Source organism: Hypomesus nipponensis, chromosome 7, assembly GCF_054491055.1.
Source record: "Hypomesus nipponensis isolate SF chromosome 7, ASM5449105v1, whole genome shotgun sequence".
In the NCBI taxonomy this organism is placed as follows: Eukaryota; Metazoa; Chordata; class Actinopteri; order Osmeriformes; family Osmeridae; genus Hypomesus; species Hypomesus nipponensis.
Window position 1 is genome coordinate 6,492,683 of NC_140367.1, and position 20,595 is coordinate 6,513,277.

At 40.5% G+C, this 20,595-nt stretch overlaps 3 protein-coding genes across 5 annotated transcripts; 1 reads left to right on the forward strand and 2 right to left on the reverse strand.

Annotated features, from left to right (window-relative positions):
* Nucleotides 1-274: 274 nt before the first annotated feature.
* igf1 (insulin-like growth factor 1) lies at nt 275-10,773 on the reverse strand. 3 transcript variants are annotated; one of them, XM_084701940.1, is made up of 5 exons: nt 10,505-10,773; nt 9,016-9,175; nt 2,214-2,476; nt 1,875-1,913; nt 275-497 (listed from the first exon to the last, which is right to left on the reverse strand). In XM_084701940.1, the coding sequence occupies exons 1-5, from the start codon at nt 10,550-10,552 to the stop codon at nt 438-440; spliced, it is 570 nt and encodes a 189-aa protein (XP_084558066.1). In that variant the 5' UTR covers nt 10,553-10,773; the 3' UTR covers nt 275-437. The 3 variants fall into 3 exon arrangements, with proteins under 3 accessions (XP_084558066.1, XP_084558067.1, XP_084558068.1); XM_084701941.1 differs by having other exon boundaries at nt 2,295-2,476; nt 10,505-10,770; XM_084701942.1 differs by lacking the exon at nt 1,875-1,913.
* A 4,113-nt stretch (nt 10,774-14,886) lies between these two features.
* Nucleotides 14,887-17,487, forward strand: washc3 (WASH complex subunit 3). Its single transcript, XM_084702059.1, has 7 exons — nt 14,887-15,092; nt 15,406-15,504; nt 15,609-15,674; nt 15,782-15,916; nt 15,996-16,109; nt 16,194-16,258; nt 16,380-17,487. Exons 1-7 carry the CDS (start codon nt 15,042-15,044, stop codon nt 16,471-16,473), a joined length of 624 nt encoding a protein of 207 aa, XP_084558185.1. The 5' UTR covers nt 14,887-15,041; the 3' UTR covers nt 16,474-17,487.
* On the reverse strand, nt 17,483-20,239 carry dram1 (DNA-damage regulated autophagy modulator 1). The gene is made up of 7 exons (XM_084702058.1): nt 19,954-20,239; nt 19,312-19,379; nt 18,858-19,000; nt 18,551-18,728; nt 18,376-18,434; nt 18,191-18,283; nt 17,483-18,088 (listed from the first exon to the last, which is right to left on the reverse strand). Exons 1-7 carry the CDS (start codon nt 20,082-20,084, stop codon nt 18,041-18,043), a joined length of 720 nt encoding a protein of 239 aa, XP_084558184.1. The 5' UTR covers nt 20,085-20,239; the 3' UTR covers nt 17,483-18,040.
* Nucleotides 20,240-20,595: the final 356 nt, after the last annotated feature.

Below are 20,595 nucleotides of genomic sequence, written 5' to 3' on the forward strand. Positions count from 1 at the left end.
ATTCAACTCTTCAGAGATCAGGAAATGAGAACATCCCAACGAAGCGACAGACCTCTGTTAGCTGCTCTCCGACTGGTTGTTGCCCCAAAAATGTCAGACCATTCCAGCAGCAATGGAGCACTACTTACACATGGAGGAATAATACGATCTTGTATGTGTCTCAGCAGCTAAACTAGTCTGTTACATTGATTGATTTGACATAAAGAATTCACACTAATATGAAATGGTGCAGTGGGTGGGGTGTATTAAATAATCAGGACACCTCTCACATAGCCCAGCACTTAAAATGTCAGGTTTATATCAAACATAGAGCTTATTGTACCATTTCTCCATTTTGATTTTTTTGTTTTGTTTTACAGTGAACCATTCCATAGGGGCACCAGGTAAGGCCACACCCTTCTCTCCTCCCTATGCACCATCGGCCCGTCTGCGCTCCCCTACATTCTGTAGTTTCTGCCTCCTGTGTTCCCTCGACTTGAGTTTTTCTGATGGACCTCCTAAAGAAAACAAAGAAGAAAACAAATTCAGTTAAGCAATGGAAAAGTAAGAAAACTCTTGGGGTCATAAATCCTTCCCTACTAAATAAATCCTACCCTCTGAAATGTAATGGACAGGTTTTGTACATTCTGCTGCCACATTCCACAAGCCTTGGACTGACGTTGTGTCTGCTGCTATTTCAATGTGTACTGTATGCCTTATTCTTGGACCATGCACATACCAACCTGTTAAAACCAGAGGCTGGGATTTCAGCACATGATGTACAGTACAGTAAGAGCAGAATATGCCCTGGGAGGGAGAGTGCCTGCAGGTCTACCACAAAAACCACTTAGTCCTTCTTTACTAATGGAAGAGTACAGAGAAAGTATAACACTCGTACACAGGTTGGAAGCTAGAAATCAAAATCTCTACATCTTGTCCTCACTGTTTCCTATTTTGGGACTAGATAAAAATGCAGTCTAGCACTTATTGGTTTGGTGATGAGTGTCTCTATTTTAACAGAGTCTATATGTTGCACTGGCTTTGTAAAGTGATTGATACACACTTGCATAATCTTCCCTCTCACAAACCCATAGTTGAGAATGTGGGTGTCTCTTCCAACCATATCACAAGTACACAATCAGCCTTTTTTGACACCATCAAGCCACACAAGGAAAGAATAGGGGGGTGACCCCCTTTACTCTGCATTGTATTGCTTTCTGATCTTTACAACTGACCTTCAAAAGATCTTCCTAGACTACCTGACTTCAGTCACCAGTTCTCTTCCTCACTATTTCTTTGGCGGGCCTTTCAACAAAGGAACAGGCATATACCATGGAATGCAGTGAACAGAACTTTACAACTTAATTCCTCCAAGACTACACCTTTACTACAAGAGTATAAGGTATAGATTTAAGATAGGAATACATGTGTGATGATAGCTACTTTTGTTGTGCTGACTTTAATTTGATGTGTCCATCAATGCCAATATGATGGTGTTGCAAGAACCATCCGGATTGTCTGGCATCTGAACTTTGTTGAGGGATGTTCAAAAAACTCATGACTCAAAATTAATAATCGAGTTTGTTCGTTTTATTTCATATTTACTTTACTTTATCCGTAAATATTATTTTAACCTGTATGTTCATCATTTTTGCATTCTGCTTGCGAATATGGCAATTATTATATTGTATATCTTTCCCCTTGATTTGTCTTAAGGCAATGTAACGGTGGTCCCACACTTTATAAATACCAAAATACTTCATGCAAATGATGTAACAGATCCAAATGATCCAAGTGTTAATCACAAGCATGCTTTAAATATGGCCTATCATGGCCCATTCACACCATGCTGTGGCTTACATCAAGTCCCATCACAAGTTCAGGGAGTGACATACCTTGCAAGAAGGGTGACTACTATGCCCAGATATAGGTTTCTGTGGGGACAATAAAGCAATTTAGATGTGATAGATTTGCTTCCTATTGTTTAACAAGCAGTTTACTGCCCGTCAATGGAAGATCAATCTTCAAAAATATTTGAAGGGTACATTCAAATGAATTGTATTTTGAACCAAGTCAACTTCTATCATTTTCTGAAGCTGTTGTGGGATATGACATAATGAACCAATGTTAAAGCCTCGAAAGCCACCTCTATGCATTCTTTTTATGCGTCCCTGACTGTTGTCAACTATGACCTTTGTTTTTGGTGTATATATCGGGTTTGGCGCTGTGCTCACCTTCTTGCTTTTAGTCTTGTCTGGGTGCTGTGCTGTCCTACGCTCTGTGCTCTTGTCCACTTTGTGCCCTGGGGTACTAACCTTAGGTGTTCTTGGCATGTCTGTGTGGCGTTGTGCACGGACAGAGCGAGCTGCCTTGTCAGGCTTGGCGGGTGCACAGTACATCTCCAGCCGCCGTAGCTCACAGCTCCGGAAGCAGCACTCGTCCACAATGCCACGGTTATGTGACCGCCGAGCACTGGGCCCATAGCCTGCCGGTTTGTCTGGGTAGGAGAGAAAATACTTTAGGAATCTACGTGTATCATTATTCTGTCACAGTGCCTCGAACGGAGTAGATAGCAACATCTTGCTGTTTGGGACCTATTGTCTGGATATCCATGTCACTAATGAGTTCAGATTTATTTGCACATAAATCAAAAGGAGGCAGTAGAGGTCAATACACAGGATAACATAACCTCTCCATTTCACTATGTATGATGTTGCTGAATAAGACAAATTGACAGTGCAAGCCAATTCTATATAATTAATTCACAAGGACACTGAATTTGGTTATGGGCAGGGTTATGGTTAAGCGTTTGGTACAAACTTCATTTAGGTGGAGTACTTTCTTATATCACATACACAGTGCATCATCCCACCTCAATCTACCGCTGCTATTAGGGTTTAAAATATTTCTCCTGTTATATGATTTAACTGCATTGATGACAGATACCTTCTGTCTTTTCATCTGATATGTAGCTAGTTTCATATGGTTGCAGAGGACACAAAACAATACACAGACGTCCCTGTACAGGTGCTTTAGAAAAAGCCAATGGGTTTGCAGGCAGACATTTAGATGTTGGATGTAGCCCAACTTTTATAGAGCAGGTTTTTCTCCAAGGTCTTATATCTATGAGAATAATTAATCACAAAGCTGTAACAACTTGTGGCTTGTAGCCAGGCTCTGGAGCCTGTAATAGCTGAGTGCTAACAGCCAGGTCTTGGGTCTGATTATTCTGATATATGGACAACGTTAATGACATGGATTTCTTCAGTGTAAAATTTACAGGGTATCACATTGCTCCAAGTGGACCTTTTTTGGCAGCTGTTTCCCAGTAAAAGGGGGTCACTGTCACCCAAATGTTGAGAATATCACGTTTGGCCATTTCAGACCTGGTGTCTTTTACCCTGAGGCCCTGCAAGCAAGGCCAAACCTCAAGCCAGGTGGGCCTAATCAGCCCTCAGCAACCAGGCGGCCTGAAGACCCGCCCCCTGTTGGCTAAGCTTCCACTTTTCATTCACATTTTCATCTGGATATCCAGAAAGGCTTCACTTGCTGACTTTCCGGGAGCCAGTCTATCTCTGGATATCACACAGTAGGTGGGAACAACACCCAGCTTCATACCGTAGGTGTTTTTGAGGGCCACAAGAGAGCCCGAATTCCATTCCTTGGAAGTCTGCTGTCCTTCAGTATTGCTTACCATCTTCCCAATCTCAGCACTTCTGTTTTAACCTTTAACCTCCATGTTCCCAGTATGATGGAAGGAGATGAATGTCACGTCGCACACCTGAATGTCAACAGGTACTTTTCTCCAAAACCCACGTTCTATCAGTGGCCTTTATAAAATATCCCACTCTCCATTTAAAATTCCCACGTCACCCTGGGCAATATAGCCCTGCTAGGCTTTTCCCTGTTACCAAATGAAATAATAATAATTTAATGTGGCATTTACAAGGAGGAAATGCCTTTCCCTCTCAGAGTTAATAGCTCTTGGCTCAGAAGCCTGCCAGTGCTGACAAAGTACATTAACTTCTTCTCTTTGCCTGCCTTATCCTGACAATGTTGTTTTGGATAGAGAGGAGGTCCCATTCAGAAACCCATGCAGCATCTCAGGTCCCTGGGCACAGTGTACCATTGGATGATGGAGGGAACAGAGTGAGAGAGAAGGAAAGGAAGGCGGGAATGAGGGAAGGAGTTGTGCTGTATGTTGTTCTGTAGAGAAGTTATTAAAGTTACCTAGGACTAGTGCTATATCTTACGTTTTAAAGTCTAATAAAGAGGTCTCTTAATCTCCCCTCTGGTCTGGAGCATGGTTTGAATAATACAGTCTACTATGAATTGCCTTCTTAATCATGGTTCTTGTTGTCTAACAAGCACCTCTGGGAGAGAGAGACATGATGCTGAGCCTTAGCTTGTGATCTTGCAAGCAGACAGGTTGTTGCAAGCCAGAAGTCGACTGTGCGTAGTTCTTTGGACTGTTTTCCAATTCCTTCAAATAAAGCCTCACAAATTAACATCCGCTATTATTCTCAAAATAGCCCTGTAACCCTGCTGAACAAACAGCGGGAGAGGAGAGAAAAATCAGCTGGCACAGTTTTTAACATGCAGAATAATCAGCTGAAGCAAGTATTAAAAAGCTGAATAATCAGGTTAAATAGTTTCTATGCCGTATTTTGAAGGGATCACTGTAATCCCCTTAAACAGAGTTTTTGTCTGTGAGCTGTGGTAAACAAATAGGGAAAACAACCTTTCCTATCAGGCTGAGCCTCAAAGATGGCCAGTTTAAGGGGGATCCATTAGGAAAGCCATTGTTTTTTCGTTTGTTCGCTGACATTCAGATCAGATTAGTGGACACTTCTTTTGTTTGTCTCTCGTAGTAGGCAGTCACGACAGATTAGGGAACAATTTTGTTTTGATGTTGTTTGCTATGATGCACGTCTCCATCATGGGATGGGGGGAAGGGAGAAGACCTACTCCATTTTTGTGCCATCTCACAGATATGTATAGTATGTAATGACTCGAGGGACAAATGGTGGTGTAAGGAGTAGTGAGTTCCTGCATCATGTCACACTTGATTGATGATTGGCATGTAGTGCTCATAATAAGTGCAATGGCTGCTTGAAAAGATGCATGCAAAAATCCACACACATTAACAGACATACTGAGTTAGAGACGACAGCCTCCCAACTCAGTGACGACATCTCAAACCCAATGCCTCTGATAGTGATAAACATAATCAACAGTTAATATTATTTTTAACAAGTCATTCTTTGCCTGACAGACAAGTGAGAAAAGTCATGGTGAGGTCGACCCGCCATCTGGCTACTTGGGAAGTTGAGTCTGTGACTCTGCTGGAGACATTGCAAATAGCAAGCATTCCTCAAAGGAGTAGCGCTGGAAAGAGACTGCTGGATTCCCCCCTTCCAGAGTGGCACAGCAAGGATCGCAGTTTTAAGGCCTTGCCGTGGTCAATAAAAAACCGTGGATTCTTGGTCAGTGCAGCGCACTGCCTGCAGAGTGTCAGGGAGTTTATGGCTGGACTGGGACTACGAAAACTGCTATAGACCTGGAAACTAGCTCTTTATCACTGGTACCACAAAGCGTTTATAGCCAAACTAAATTTTTCTTCTCATTTTCAACTGAGTTTCGTCTTCTTTTGTTACACAATTAAAACGGAGTATTGAAAGGCACAGGCCTACATTATCAGTCTTTAAGTAGGGAGCCACACTCCCAGGGGTCAGAACATGCAAGATGCCGCTGATGTTTCTACAGAGAATAACATGACATGTACTTGGCAAGCTCTGAACAGACAGATTTGAACATTTTACCAGGGTCTAGCTTTCATTTTCTGGCCTCAATGCAGGTCAGAGATATGGTTATAGGTATATGGATGGATAAATGAAAAGCTATATACATATAAATTGAGTGACATTTAAATGGAGTTATTAAGGTTAAGTATGATGTACATTGCAGCACCCCAGGAGTACTCAAAACACCTTCAGCCTGAATGCAGAGGCCCATGCCTGTTCTTTTCATGTGGTGCCTCTTTGTTCAGCTGAGTAGTAATTCAGACAGGGTGAGAGTTTTTATTTCATCCCTCGTTGGAAAACGACACCTTTTTTCCGTGATGAAGTGGACACAGGAGGCCTTTCTTTAATGCTGAGTGCCTTCCGCTGTGTGTTCAGGTCCAGAGTAAAACTGGGTGTAGGGGGGGGGCATCCTGATCATCCTGTAATCCCTGTAATCCCCTGCTGCTCAAGGACAAGGCCTAGCTGTGTGTGTGTGTGTGTGTGTGTGTGTGTGTGTGTGTGTGTGTGTGTGTGTGTGTGTGTGTGCGTGCATGTATGTGTGCATGTAGCTGATGTGCTGTTTACACATTCTAACACTCTTGGCTCCAGCTGCTTCAAGTATAACAGAAGGAGACAAAGGGTAAGAAAGTCTCATCTATGCTTGCTTAAAAGCAATTTACTACCCACCTATTCATTCCTTGTTCATTTCACATGCTGCTGGTAGAGGATGACACAGCCCTAAAAGAAATGCCTTCAGGGCATTTATAACATATTTTTGTATCAGAAATGTTCTCTTTGTCTGAGATTGGTTCACTTTCAAATGGTAAATCAAAATCCAAATGGTCCTTAAGTATTTGTGAAACTAAATAATTTAAAAGAATAATCGTGTTTAGAATCTCAAACTGGTTGTATTTCATAGACAAGCAAAAATGTACAGTGGGTGATTAATAGTACCTAACTACCTCTTAGATTTAGACTTGGGTTTCTATTACATGTTGGGGGAGGCAGCTACTAAGAGACAAGTAGCTGAGAAGTCATTCTTCATTTTTATTCTGTTGTAATTCCTTTTGACCTTGTTCCCCCTGCGATCAATGGAGGGCATTGATCGCAGGGGGCGCAGATGTTAAACTGAGTATGTATCCCAGGATGCATTTCAGCAGGAAATGGATGTCACTTTAAGGCAATGAAGACAATGTCCCTGGCCAAGAGACCCCAGTATATAATTCATGGAATGCCTATCTACATATCCTCTTCCACGCAACTCATGATTCTGCCTGCTAAGGCATTACAAAGACAACTGAGGATTTCTAGGTCAAGCTAATAATTGGAAAAACTGACTATAGTTATGCATTTTTTCCCTCTTTTTGGAGACCACACTACATAAAAAAGGTGTATATATATATATATATATATATATATATATATATATATATATATATATATATAAAAATACAAAATTTCCACCGAGTAGTATTTCACATTTCTGTCAGGGTAATGAAATCTGAAGTCTTGAAATGCAAGTGCAGCTACTTTACCAGTGACACGAGGTAAGGTGGATTGGCACTGACTCTCACCACAGAGAGCCCAGTGTCACTGCAACACCCTCTGACGACACATCATCACCTTGGGGTTTGCCAAGTTCAACATAGGCAGACTGGAGGGTAAGAGTTCAGGCTGGGCCCAGCTGTCACACTCCCCAGTGCTGAACCAAAATGGATTCTCCAGATATCTCACCTAAAGAGTCATCGTTTTTAATGTGTTTCCATCGGACAGCAGGAGAGAGGCCTATTTTCCACAACCAGCACCCTGGTACACATAGCTCATCGTCTTCTTGAAAAAGTATAGTGTGCAAGAAATGCCCTCCTTTCTGAAACACAAGCGACTGTGGCATTGATGGATGGATAATTTGCAGTTCTGTGACTGCTCAGTATAGGGTAATGCCGTCAAGGCCCAAACCTCCATGAACTCATTTACAGAGTCACAGAACAGGTCAGTTGAGGTCTGGGGATTTAGAGGGCAAACAGGTTAGTTTCTTTGCCATTGTCCAGCATTCAGTTCATCAACCACATGTTGAGTGGTGGCCTACTTTGAAACATTTATATATAGACTATGTGATATTTAAAAAACTATTAAGAGAAAAATGAATCAATGTAATATTCCCAGTCCATATTAAATCCATTTAGTCCCACCTCATCAAATCACTCTGACACCACCACACCTCATCACAATCTTCACACATCTTAAATATATCATTACCTTTACACAAAGTCATCACTCATGTTACGTGCGTCTATAATCTCAACTCTCACCCTTTCAAAGAACAAACAATCAGTGGTATAAAATGTGATTGACAAGAAGATTGACATGTCTGTGCACATTGCTGCAAAATGGGAACATGATAGCTGTCCACATAAAAACACCACAGTTGTTCAGCATTTGAGAACTGCATGGGCTTGACATAAGCTACAGTGTTTGCTAGTGCCAGAGAACCCATCCTGGGTCTGTAGTTCTAGTTCTCCCAAAGAGGGGAACCAGGGAACACAGCAGCATTGCTAACATTGAGGGAGAGCACACAGCACCTTGCATCAGCAGCTCCATTTTAGTCATCTTGCTCTGGCTTTTGTGTCTCTAATGGAAACAAAAGATTTCAATCCTGGATTCTTTTTGTGGGGTTTTCTTTGGATAGCTGTGCTCTCTCTCCCCCTCTCTCCCCTCCCCCTCTCTGTCTCTCCCCCTCTCCCCCCCCCCCTCTCTCTCTCTCTCTGTGGAAAGAAGTTCACTGCAACATGGAGTTTTTCCCTCCTCTTTCTTATAGATATGGAGCCAAATTCCACTTAGTCCTTTTCCTCTTGGAAGGAGCTGCGATTTGCCATGAGAAAAATATACTATATTCCTGTTAAGCATCATTCTGCACGTCATTTACCTCTCTGTAACACCCATACTATCTCATTTCTGCGTCAAGAACTGGGCACCATGCCATACTATATTGAACTAGGTCCTAAGCACATTCCAATTAGTAATTAAGAAAACTAAGCTTGGATATATACTGCTGTCTTCTCTGATAATATAATTTGAATTGTTTAATAGGAGTTAAGAAACCAAGACAGAACCCACGAGAAGCGGGGGTGTGTGGGTCCATATCAGAAAGTAAAAGAAACATGAAGAATATGCTCTTTATTTATTCATGAGGTGCGCATAAGAGCAATGGGATAGAAGCCGCAATCCTTTATTAATAAGTAAAAGATGCACTTACTGAAATAAAAGCCTCTGTCTCCACATACAAACTGCAGCGTGTCGACCAGCTCCGCCCCACACAGGGTCTCTGGCCCTGCCCCTGTTGCCGCCGGAATCAGGGCTACGACGCACAGCAGTAGTGAGAGGGTGTGGGTACAGGAGATACAGCACATCGCACACTGCGCACAATGGGAAGAAGGAAGCATTTAGTTGGTTAGAACGACGGCGTAGCAGGTTGGTCACATGGCATCTAAAGATAATTCCACATTCAAAACCAAAGTAGTTTTATTAGGCTGTACGCTACCTTATACAGCCTAGCACTAACAGCTGCCAAACCGAAGGTGAGGGAACAGGTGTCAACACGCCAGGACAAATTGTGACAACGTATGGGCCAAACTAGATAAGACTTCAATTAGAACATATTTGCAGTGTCACTAGCTATGCCTCCGTTTGGGCGACAACATATTAGTTGTATCTTAAATCATTCATCGTGTAAATAAAAGCCTTCGTTTAAAGGATGCGCTGTGACCGGCACGCGCCCTGTCTTGAGTAGAGGGCTGCATTTCAGTTCGGACCATGCAGTCACACTTTGCCCAGCCTCGTCCAAGATAGTTGACTAAAGGCTTCTTGCCATAACATCTGTGATATTGGATAATACCTGCATTATGCAAGGACCTGTCAGGTTACTCAGCATCAGCATGCGCAACAAAAATAATCTGTGCCAAATTATGTTTTTGAAATTGTTCATTTGCCTAGTACACTGACAGCAATATTGTAACGCTCTTAGTTTTAGCACAAAAAACGATGGTTTATGAGCTCCGGATCTTGCCTATCCAAATATGAGATGGAAAACGGCTATCCCGCCAAACCCAGCAAAGGAAGCTAAGTGGGCCAAATATACATAATAAAGAGAATAAACACAGGATCCATCTACATCAAACTCTTACCACATAGTCTCCGTTCCCAAATAACGCTTTTAAGACTTCTTAAGTCATCTCCTTTAAAGTTTTTTAAAACAAATTATTGGTCATTAACAGAATCAATGCAGAGTCAGGAGAAATGACACTGAAAGTTGAGTAACGCTGCATGGGTTTATGATTATGAAAATGACACCGGAGCGCACTGCGCAAACATAATGATGATTCTGGAAAAGCATTCATATCAAAGGAGTGTGCTAACTCATGCACGTAGATAGTCTATCAGGAGATCCCCAGAAAGTCAATTAAAGTAGAGGGGGGGAATTCCTATATTTCTATTTGAAAACAATAGGGGATGCTCTCCAGCGCATGCATTTAAATACATTAATTTTTTCTGATCAATTGTGAAAAAAGCATTAATGCGTAACATTTTTACAGTATCTAATCCTAAACCATATGCAATACTAGAACGAAGCTTTTTTATTGATTTGTTATATTAATCTGAACATAAATCCGGTTGCTTTCTGCAAAAATGTAATAACTGAATGACCAAAGTGACAATCTGGTGTCAAATTAAATCAGATAAGTTACCTTGAAGACATCACATAAATGCCACTTGGAGGAATGACCGCTAGACATCCCCACGGGTCTCCGCACGACAAAGCCCAGCAAAAATGAACTTGTTTGAAGTCATTAAAAACAGCGAGAAAGAGGATGAGATGCAGGCAATGTCACATCTCAATATTCCGACTTTGTTCCATTGCGCAGGCTCGTTTTGGAGAAGTGAGATTTAGCGAACAGGAGACGGATTTAGAGAGAAAATCCCTCACATTTATCTACATTACACAGACATTTTCAACAGGAAACAGCTGGGGCAGCATTTGCCTTCTCCTCGTTCTAAGTTATTCATTAAGGATTTTGGGCACATATTCAAATAACGTCATTTCTCTTTTTCTTAGAACGGGATTGAATTTTGATCTCTTTAAGACTTGGTTGGTAGTTCAAGTCAAGATCAAGCGCCACAGTTCCACCCGCGCCATCAAAAACAGTTGGGTGAAGAAATCTGAATTAATTGTTGAAGGTTTTGAAAATACTATTATTTTGTTCACTGCGCGCCCGTGCGTAATTTGGGTTGCTTTTGCCATGAAATGCCTTGCATTTATATTAATTCACCTGTAACCTTCCAGTATCAAAATTAAACTGTTTAACATATGAATTCATGTTTCAAATTCATTGTGATTAATCGTTGTCCTCATTAGAATAAGACAACCCACAAATCAAAATGAATGAACAGATACACCACTTTATTCATTGCTTCATGCTTCATATAGACTATGCTAATATTTCTCGACATTATGACACCTCGACTTGAACTTAATTCCATTTTATCAGACTTTATCAGACTCATTTAAGACTTACACTGTGACTTGACAGCCCACAAATGGAATCACAATGTGGACTTCAGATTAAGACAATACATTTTGCATTACATTGAAGATTCATTGTATTGCCAATATGAGTCCAGCTAGGGGCAGTATGTATTGAAGACCACTGCATAATTGTGCCAGGGCTTAAGGAGAGTTCATTTTAGCAAACAAAGAAGAACAACACTAATTCAGTGACTAAACAGGAGATCAGTGCTGACCCAATCATGAAGAAGAACATCATCACATAGCTAAGACACAGTTATAAGTGCACTGCACAAACAAGGTCAGATCTACATTGAACCAAATATGTTACTTATCTACAGTAGTAGCACTAATATGGGGTCAAAACACACAGGTTAGTTGTTTATGGAACGGGCAGAGAAACTTAATTGATTTATTCATTCATGTCCAATTGAAAGATTATTTTATAAATGGAATCGCTTCAAATAATGTCATACAGAAGCATGTGAAACAGTCCTTTTTTATTTTTTACCTATGACTAATAGCAGTGCAATAATTCCTTGGTTTCAAGCCCAGATAACTAAGAACATGTCCTCATCCCATTTCAAATCCTCTTGTCTGCTAGGGTTGAATATGTAGCTTACAGTTCTAAGGAGATTGGGTTCATTCTGAAGCCGGTCACTGCATAACCTTAGTGGCTCTCTCTCTTTCAAACATTTGACATCATAATCTCTGACTTGCTGACACAGAAGAGGCAGGATGTGCTCTCTATGTCTCTATTTCAAGTCCCAGGTGGATTGTTCCACTCTCAGGAGCATGGAATATGATGATGCTCTTCTGATGAAAGACAGAGCTGCTTTGAAAACCAGAGGGTGACCTTGTTAGAATCAGGATTAGAGTCCCTGATGCCAGAAAAAGAAAGCTCTGGCATTTTATAGTTCTCAAATATAAGGTCTTAAAATGTGTTAGACCTTGCCCCTTGGTCTTTTGTCTGAGAAAGTTTTCAATGATATCAGTGGATTATCACAGTGCTGGGTGTTGCTGTCGTCACTGCTGCTGTACTATTGATGGAACTCTCTGCTGATGCATTGTGCTGACCTTCCCTCTTCTCCCCCTCTAATATGCAGCACTCAGAGCTGTCTCCTTGCCAGCCCCCTCTTCCCCTCCCTTTTCTCTCTCTTATTCTCTCTTTCTCCTGCTGTCTCTCTTTCTGTTTCTCTCTCTTTCTTTGCCCTCTCTATCTTGCTCTCTCTCTCTTTGTCTGTCTGTCCAAACCACTCCCTCCTCCCCCCACACACACCCCCAAGGCACCACCCACCCCAGTGAACTCATTGACCAGCTAAAGGCTTGTTTTCACTCCCAGGGCTTCCAGGGGAAAAGGAAGGGCTGACAGCATCCTCTGTCTGGCCCAACCTCCCAAACATGCCCATGTCAGGCCAGAGGTGAGGACAATGGAGTAGCATACTAATCAATGTGAAGAGAGGAGAGAGATTCAGCACTGAAAGTTCCTGAAAGAGAGCTATTTCACACACAGCGTCAAAGGCATTCACCACTGTGTGTACAAAAGTGTAAGCGAGGGAGAGGTGTGTAGAGAGCAGAACTGGTACCCAGGAAGGAGGGGACTTTAGGCCAGAAATGTGTCTGGGTACACAGAGGAGTTCACCCGAGGACGCATATAAACAGGCCAGTTCTATCAAGACTTCATATTCTTCACCTCACTGATTACATTCATTTCTCTCACTCTGATTAGTTGGAGTTATGAAACCACAATATACGTTGCATAAAAATATAAAACAAGGTTAAATATTGCATGCAAGAGAGGGAGGAATTATTTGAGTTTTTTTTTCCTGTAGTCCACCTAACAATGTTCATGGTTTTCTGTTAAATTGAAGAGTGCAGTATTGATGTCTTTTTAAGGTGCTTTTGCAGGGACTTATCCTTTTGGTCAACAAGGAAAAAGTTAAGTGTGTCATAGCTCAGACGGTAAGGGAATGTCTCTTTTGAAACTAAACGTTGCCATGGCAACATGTAGGGGTAAGCGTGTTTTAGTAAAAAAGGAAATACAATTCCACGATGGTGACTGTTGGTGATGACATTCATAATTCAAATACAGTTCTATGATAGTTTAACTGTGTGTGTCTGATTGATGAACTCACCAGATTCTAGGAAAATGCAGTGTTAGCCAAGTGTCTGAAGGCTTTTCTATCCTTCTAGCACTGTAACAAGCTCCAGAAAATAAAAAGGTTATTATCACTATCTTTTTGAACCCTTTCAAAGTGGTTTAGTGTGTAGACATAAACATTTGTATGAGCACATAACATGTTTAAACTTTCCAAAGACAAATGGACACATGTATGGAGGTAGTAAACAATGCCATTACACCACATTTTACAACCCTGGCTTCATCAATTCCCATAGTGACGATGAATGACAAAAAAAACAACCCATGCTTGGAAAGCCATTTCAGAAGAATTTAATCATTATCATCATCATCATCATCATGGTAATTATTCAAGAGCAGAGCAGTGGGGATGCATGTGTGAATCATGTATGAGAGCTCTGACAGAGCAACTTACTCCCCACACTGGGAGAAAGAGAGGGTTATTCGGGGGTAACAATCTACTGCTTGCTGCCTGGTTGGCGGAGGATAGTGGGCGTGGTGCTCCTTTGCCCGCTCCCTGGCACCGACCATGTCAAGGAGAAAGGGGTTTGCCAGGCCTCAATTATGGGGGAGTCATCCAGGACACACTGAAACAATTACAGCCCCATATAAATCAATATGCTGCTAGTTTAAAAGAACAGTGATCCGCTCCCAACACTATCTGAGTAGGGTCTGACTCAGGTCAACTTTGATTCTCTAACATGATAGCTTTTTTGATGAAAGTGGGGCACAACTTTGTGCTTCTGCTTCTGAGCAATGTTGAGTTGGCATGAGTTGGGCTTTTAGAGTTGTTTATGATCAATTTATCAACAAAAAAAAAGGAAACATTCAGGGATCAGGTTAAAGTGAATAGACTGGGCTTTGAATTGAGAAAAATACCCTTTTTTTTAGTTCATAAAGAGGTCATTGTTAAAAACAGCAGATTCAGGTTCCCGCGTCTCAGTTAAGTCCTTAGAATGGTATATTATTGATATTTAGTCTCCAGATATGTATGGTCCTTTGCACTTTGTAATTTTGTGGGTTGCCTTTCCCGCCCAAAAAACATAACATAACATTACTGATTAATTGAGTCTCTTGCGTGACTATTTTTCTCCCTTTTTGATTTAACTGGTGCAAACTTCATGGTAACACATTTACATTCTATAGAATCTGAGAAACTCCTTTAGATAGTCTACGCAGCCTATTATGTACATTATGTGGGACTCATTGTGTATCTACTAACAACAACGCCACGATAAACCCCTCTGAAAGAGTGGTCCAAAACGCCCTCATGCAGGCTTTCTCGGAACAGCAGTCTCATCCTTCTCAACCTTTACGACATATTTGACCACTTCTACTCTACTGCCACCTTGTGTTTAGTTTGAGAAATTCATCAAATGCGAATGCGGAAAATAACAAAGCACCTCATTGGTTCGTGAACCCGGAAAAGGAGAGAGTCTGTGTTTGACGTGTACATTTGGTCACAGTGTGGTCACATGAAACATCCCTTTGGAAAGCAATTTGTTTTTATTTAGAAGCTATATACACAAGTTGTTTTTACATTTAAAACATCTAGCCAGTAGACTGACTGAGATTAAACATGGACGAAGACGGCCTACCTATTGTGGGATCTGGAATCGATTTGACCAAGGTTAGTCCTTGCGAATTAATAAACTAAAGCTAAGTCACAACTAAGGTGTGCACGATTTGCAACTCAGGGTAACTACAATGCACGGAGTTTCCATGTACAGAATCGCTCCATAAGCGAAACTCCATAACCACTGCCGTGGTTACCATATGTTCTAAATTTAAATAACCTACCTTAAACCGTTGAAGTTCAGTCCATTATAGGCTAACGGTAATCATAAACTGGGCCACATATCTTGCTTATCTAACATGTTGTCTCTTTCTTACTAAATGTGTTTGACTGAAAACTTAGCCAGCATACATTATATTCCATCCAGGTCCCAGCAATTCAGCAGAGGAGAGTCGTTGCCTATCTCAACCAGTTTATTGTCCACACAGTCCGATTCCTCAATCGCTTCTCGGTTGTTTGTGAAGAGGTAGGCCAATGTTCACTCAGCTCAGCATGTTCTCCGTGGCCTCTTTCAGTTTTCTTGGACATTAGCCTACTGAGAGATACAATGTTCCTCTCCTTTCTGTACAGAAACTTGCCAACATATCACTTCGGATACAGCAGATCGAAACAACCCTCAGTATTTTGGAAGCAAAGGTGGGTCACCCATCCTGAAGAAAAATGTTTTTTTTTTCATAGGGTTTGTGATGGTGAGTTAAGGAGGCTTGTGTACTAACAGAAGTCTATTATATTGGTAAACGTAGCTATCCTCTATTCCTGGGTTGGAAGATGTCAGAGTGGATGGGGTTGGTCAACAGCAAATGACAGAGGCCAATGGTCTAGTACCTGTTCTAAATGAAGTTCAGATACCTTCATCTCTACCGGTAGTACCAGCAGAGGTATTTGCTTTTTCACTTACACATTCCCATACACAAAACCTTTCACATAGGTATGTAAGATGTATGTCCTGTGTCCTAGACATCTCAGATTGTCCCAGAACTTGCTCAGGAACAGAAAGGTGAATTGGCAGAGAATGTAGTCACTGTGGCCAAGGACGAACGGTATGCCCGTTATCTGAAAATGGTGCAAGTGGTAAGTCTTGGAGAACCTACTCAATCTGAATAAAAAATTATTTAATGTAAAAAAATAAAAAGGTAACAAAACGTTCTTTAACAGGGTGTCCCAGTTATGGCAATAAAGAACAAGATGGTTTTGGAAGGACTGGATCCCAACCTTCTTGAGTGAGTTGACTCAGTCCACTGTTGTTTAAAACATATGTACTTAAATTGGTAGGAATGTAATATTTAAAGATAGACCTTTTTTGGACTCTTTTCACTTTTCTTTCCTTCCTTATCATTGCAGCACACCAGATGCACCTGTGCCTGACAGCGGTAAGAAAAACACAACGGAGGCAGATGATGATAGCTCTGGCAGCGAATCATCTTTCAGCGACTGATGACTCCATATCGCCATGACACCCCTCTATGGACTGCCCCTCCCTGGTCATTAATGATCCAGGACTTTGCACTGTGCTGTACATGCATGGCAGGATGTCTGTGTTCCTAACTGGAAGGACTGCAGAAAGGAAGGTCCAGTCCCATCAGAGTTTCATGCCTGAATCATTTGAAGGAAAGTTTGAGACGCACAAAAAGGCAGATTATTAAGTAGCTGCATCAGCAAAGATTGAGTGAGATTTTCAAATGATACAGCTCCAATGTTCAGGTAATTGGATTAGTGGAGTTTTTATTGGAAGAAATCTTGTAGTGAGACAAAACATAATCACATAGCTATCATTTAGCATTTTTGTCTAAGATGCATTGGGCCTGCTTATAAAACATTCCAATCCCTATACAATAAGTTGTTTAACAGCCACATACATTGATTGTTTTGTAGTGTGTCTGTACTGAATGTTTTTGTGTGTTTGTATAAGAGAGAATTAAGCCTGTGTTAATACTTCGAAAATGGTACTGTCTTACACTACCACTGCTACTGTATGAGGAATTTCATGTTAAACAGTAGGCCTACTAATGTAGGCGACACTTAAATGTATAACTTATTGTTGCTTTGCTGTCAAGAATACTTTAACATGGTTGCACTGTTGGGTAAATGTATCAAGCTATACACCACTATTTGCTAAGCGAATCAATGATATTGTAAATGTTACATAAACATATTTCATTGAAAATAATGATCTAACCTTGTGTGACCAGATATGCTAGCAAGCCTTGGATCTTTAGTTACATTGGCAGACCTGATATGCAGTCAAGTGTCAAGACAAAAAAGATGCTTTTTAAAATGTAAATGAAAGCATCAGAAAATGTGTATGGATGGCCACAGCTGAATGGGTTTGACATGATTATGAGAGTGTCTTAAGGCTGTCAGAAAAACTGGAAAGCACTTTGTTTACAAATGTAGGCCTATTGACATTACTGTATTAAGCAATGTTTAAAATAAATATGAACACATTTTAGACTGGATTGCATTTTATTTTTTCATTTTATATGTTAACTCATAACTTCACGCCAAATTATGAAATACAATGATGTCCATTTTCTTTTAAATTTTATTATTGGCTGTAGCTGAACAGTACAGTATGGTCAGTGTTCACAAGTCACAAGTCTACTTGATCTTGTGATTACCTGCCACAAAAATGACCTACCCTTACTTGCCACATTGATCATGTGTTTGCTTTATCATTAACTTGGCTGTAAGTAAAAGGAAGTGCGCTGTGTCAGACAGCTTGAAGTTCTACTTTACTACAAACAATAGAATTACATTTAGATCACTAAGCGGTTCATGTATCACAGTAACAGTAAGCTCTGGTCAGTTTTGATTGCTGACCATGCCTTAGCACATCAGGAATTGTCAGTCATACAGGATTACAGTAATGTGCCAATCTCAGAATATTTATCAGTTTCAAGGGAATATGCACATGGATTCATGGATTAGTAAAATACATTTTGTAATAAAATACAGTCACTTTTGATTAGAATGTGATGTTAAAAAGTTGTCAGTTCAAATGATTAATATGAATATTCCACAAACTCTGTCCTAATTTTTAATGTAAACATCTGCAAGAAAAAAAGAGAAAAAGTGAAAATTCACCCAATATTACATGATCCAATATTAATACCCAATATTCTTATCATTATGACAAATCACTTGAAACTCACTTTGAAATCCTGAATGTATGTGAAGAAGAAGAAGACAAAACTGAAGGCCACAATCCACTCACACACCGCACTCACAAGATGGAAAACAAAGTCCTGGAATGATATAGACAGAGACAAAGGGTAATAGTAACAGACTCCTTAGACACTATCTTAAAGGACTGAATAAATATGTGTTAATACTGCACCTTGTCCCCTGTGTTTCTGTGCAGACTGGTTTGTGTCACAAAACCAGCGCAAATTATTGCTGGATGACAGTTAAGAATATAAAGTAGGCCTATGTAATGTAATTTAGAAATCATGTTTGATTATTTATTGTTATACATAAATAATGTCATTATTTATTATTATTTCCAAGGATACTGGGGAAAGCTGCCAGGAAGGCAATGGTGGCAATAGCCACACGTGTGTAGAACAGGGTTGTGGAGCATCCATATGGGTGAGCACAATATGAAATAACAGACTGTAGTATGGTGTACAGCACACCACACACAAAGAATAGCAGAGCTCCTGCATCATGAACTACCGTTACCGTGGTTTCCTGAAAAGACAAATCACACAGCAGAGGGGTCATTCACAAGCTGCTAACATCATTCTGATTTTCATAGTTAAAAATTGAGAAATCATTTATTCTTTCAAGGAGGCAAAATCCTTACTCAATGAAACTTGCCTGAAAAGTGGCAACACAACTCATCCCCAGACAAGACAGCATTCCTATCCAGAAAGCAGTCTTATTCAGACTTGGGGACACACCATCTTTCCTCTCACTTAGTTTCTCCACAAACTTGTACCTGGCATACATGGTGACCATACCTGTAGGTCATTTAGCACAGTGCATTAAGTCTCAAATACGCATTGTGTGGATCATATTTTATGTTCAGAACAGCTTGCATGGACTTTATATGTATGTAAATTGTGAGTATTCTTACAATTTAACTGGTTTTAACATCTGATGCTAACTATAGTAACATGTCACACCCCTCTCATGATTAACTGTAAGTTTCTGCTTTCAGTTTCTGGAAAAGGGGAAGAGTGACAAGCGTTTTGCCATGGGAAACCCAAAATTGAATTGGCCTGTAATAACTTTCCAACATAAGTTGTTTTTTCTCGTTCTTTCTTTTCACCTGTAAATGAAGTGATTGCTGTCATCAAGCCAAAAATGCAGCTCTCCGGTGGGTTGGCTCCAGTATCACTTTTAGAGGGAAAATGTCAAGTGGGGTACATCATTAATTGCAATTCGTGGTATTTTGTCAAATACATTTTTAAGGCACGGGCATTGTCTTGAGGCGTAGAGTAAACATTAGGGCTAAGGTTAGGGCTAATAGCCCTCTCGAAATAATTTGACACAGAGGCCATGTAAGGACACGGTTGTAGTTGTAGGCTGCAGCTCGCAGACTGGAATCCTATTACAAATGCTACAGAAAACGAAACTGATTCAAAGGAACGTAGGAATTCCTACGTGTTCCTGTGTGTTTTCCGTTCATTTGTAAAACCTGAAAACGTCAGTTATATATATCCGAAATGCAATTGTTGATTTCAAAAAATTAAGTTGATATTAACAATTCATTGGTTAAATGATAAAACAGCTACAGTTACTTAGTCATTTGACGCTCTTATCCAGAACTCAAAATTAAACCAATTCTGCCTTGTCTTAGAGCAAGAATTTTCAGAATTACAAAGTTGGCTGTAAACGATGACATTACAGAATAAGCTATAATCACATATTGAAAAGGATAAACCAGGAAAATTTGTTTTTGCCTACTTACCTAATGTATGGAAATATAACATCAATATCTCGTTTAAACAATGCTATTACATATGAAACTATAAAAGTGCTTGAGGACGAGATGACCAAAAATGATGGCCAAAAGCACATTCCTTCCATAAACCAAAGCATGTCGATACATACAGAAAAGTTAGATTTACAGCTGGAAACTCGCGAAGATTAAATAGTTAGTGGTATTATTAAGCAACACCTAAAAAGTTATTCAGTGTTTTTGTTTTTGACCATTTCTATTGTTTAGCGACATCTCTTACAGAAACAGCTGCACACGTTTGTGTACAAGCAAGAATAAGCTACTTCCTTTCAATTGTAACATCTTCCTCAATCGTAATTTTGTGTCTGTCATTCATTGTATGCTCTCTCTCTCTCTCTCTCTCTCTCTCTCTCTCTCTCTCTCTCTCTCTCTCTCTCTCTCTCTCTCTCTCTCTCTCTCTCTCTCTCTCTCTCTCTCTCTCTCTCTCTCTCTCTCTCTCTCTCTCTCTCTCTCTCTCTCTCTCTCTCTCTCTCTCTCTCTCTCTCGACAGTGCGAGATCATACAGTGCAGGCGTAAGGGCGCATGTGATGTCTTTCTTTGACGATAGGTGGCGATGTTAAGTTTTCCGAGAATTCTCCGTCACCACCATCC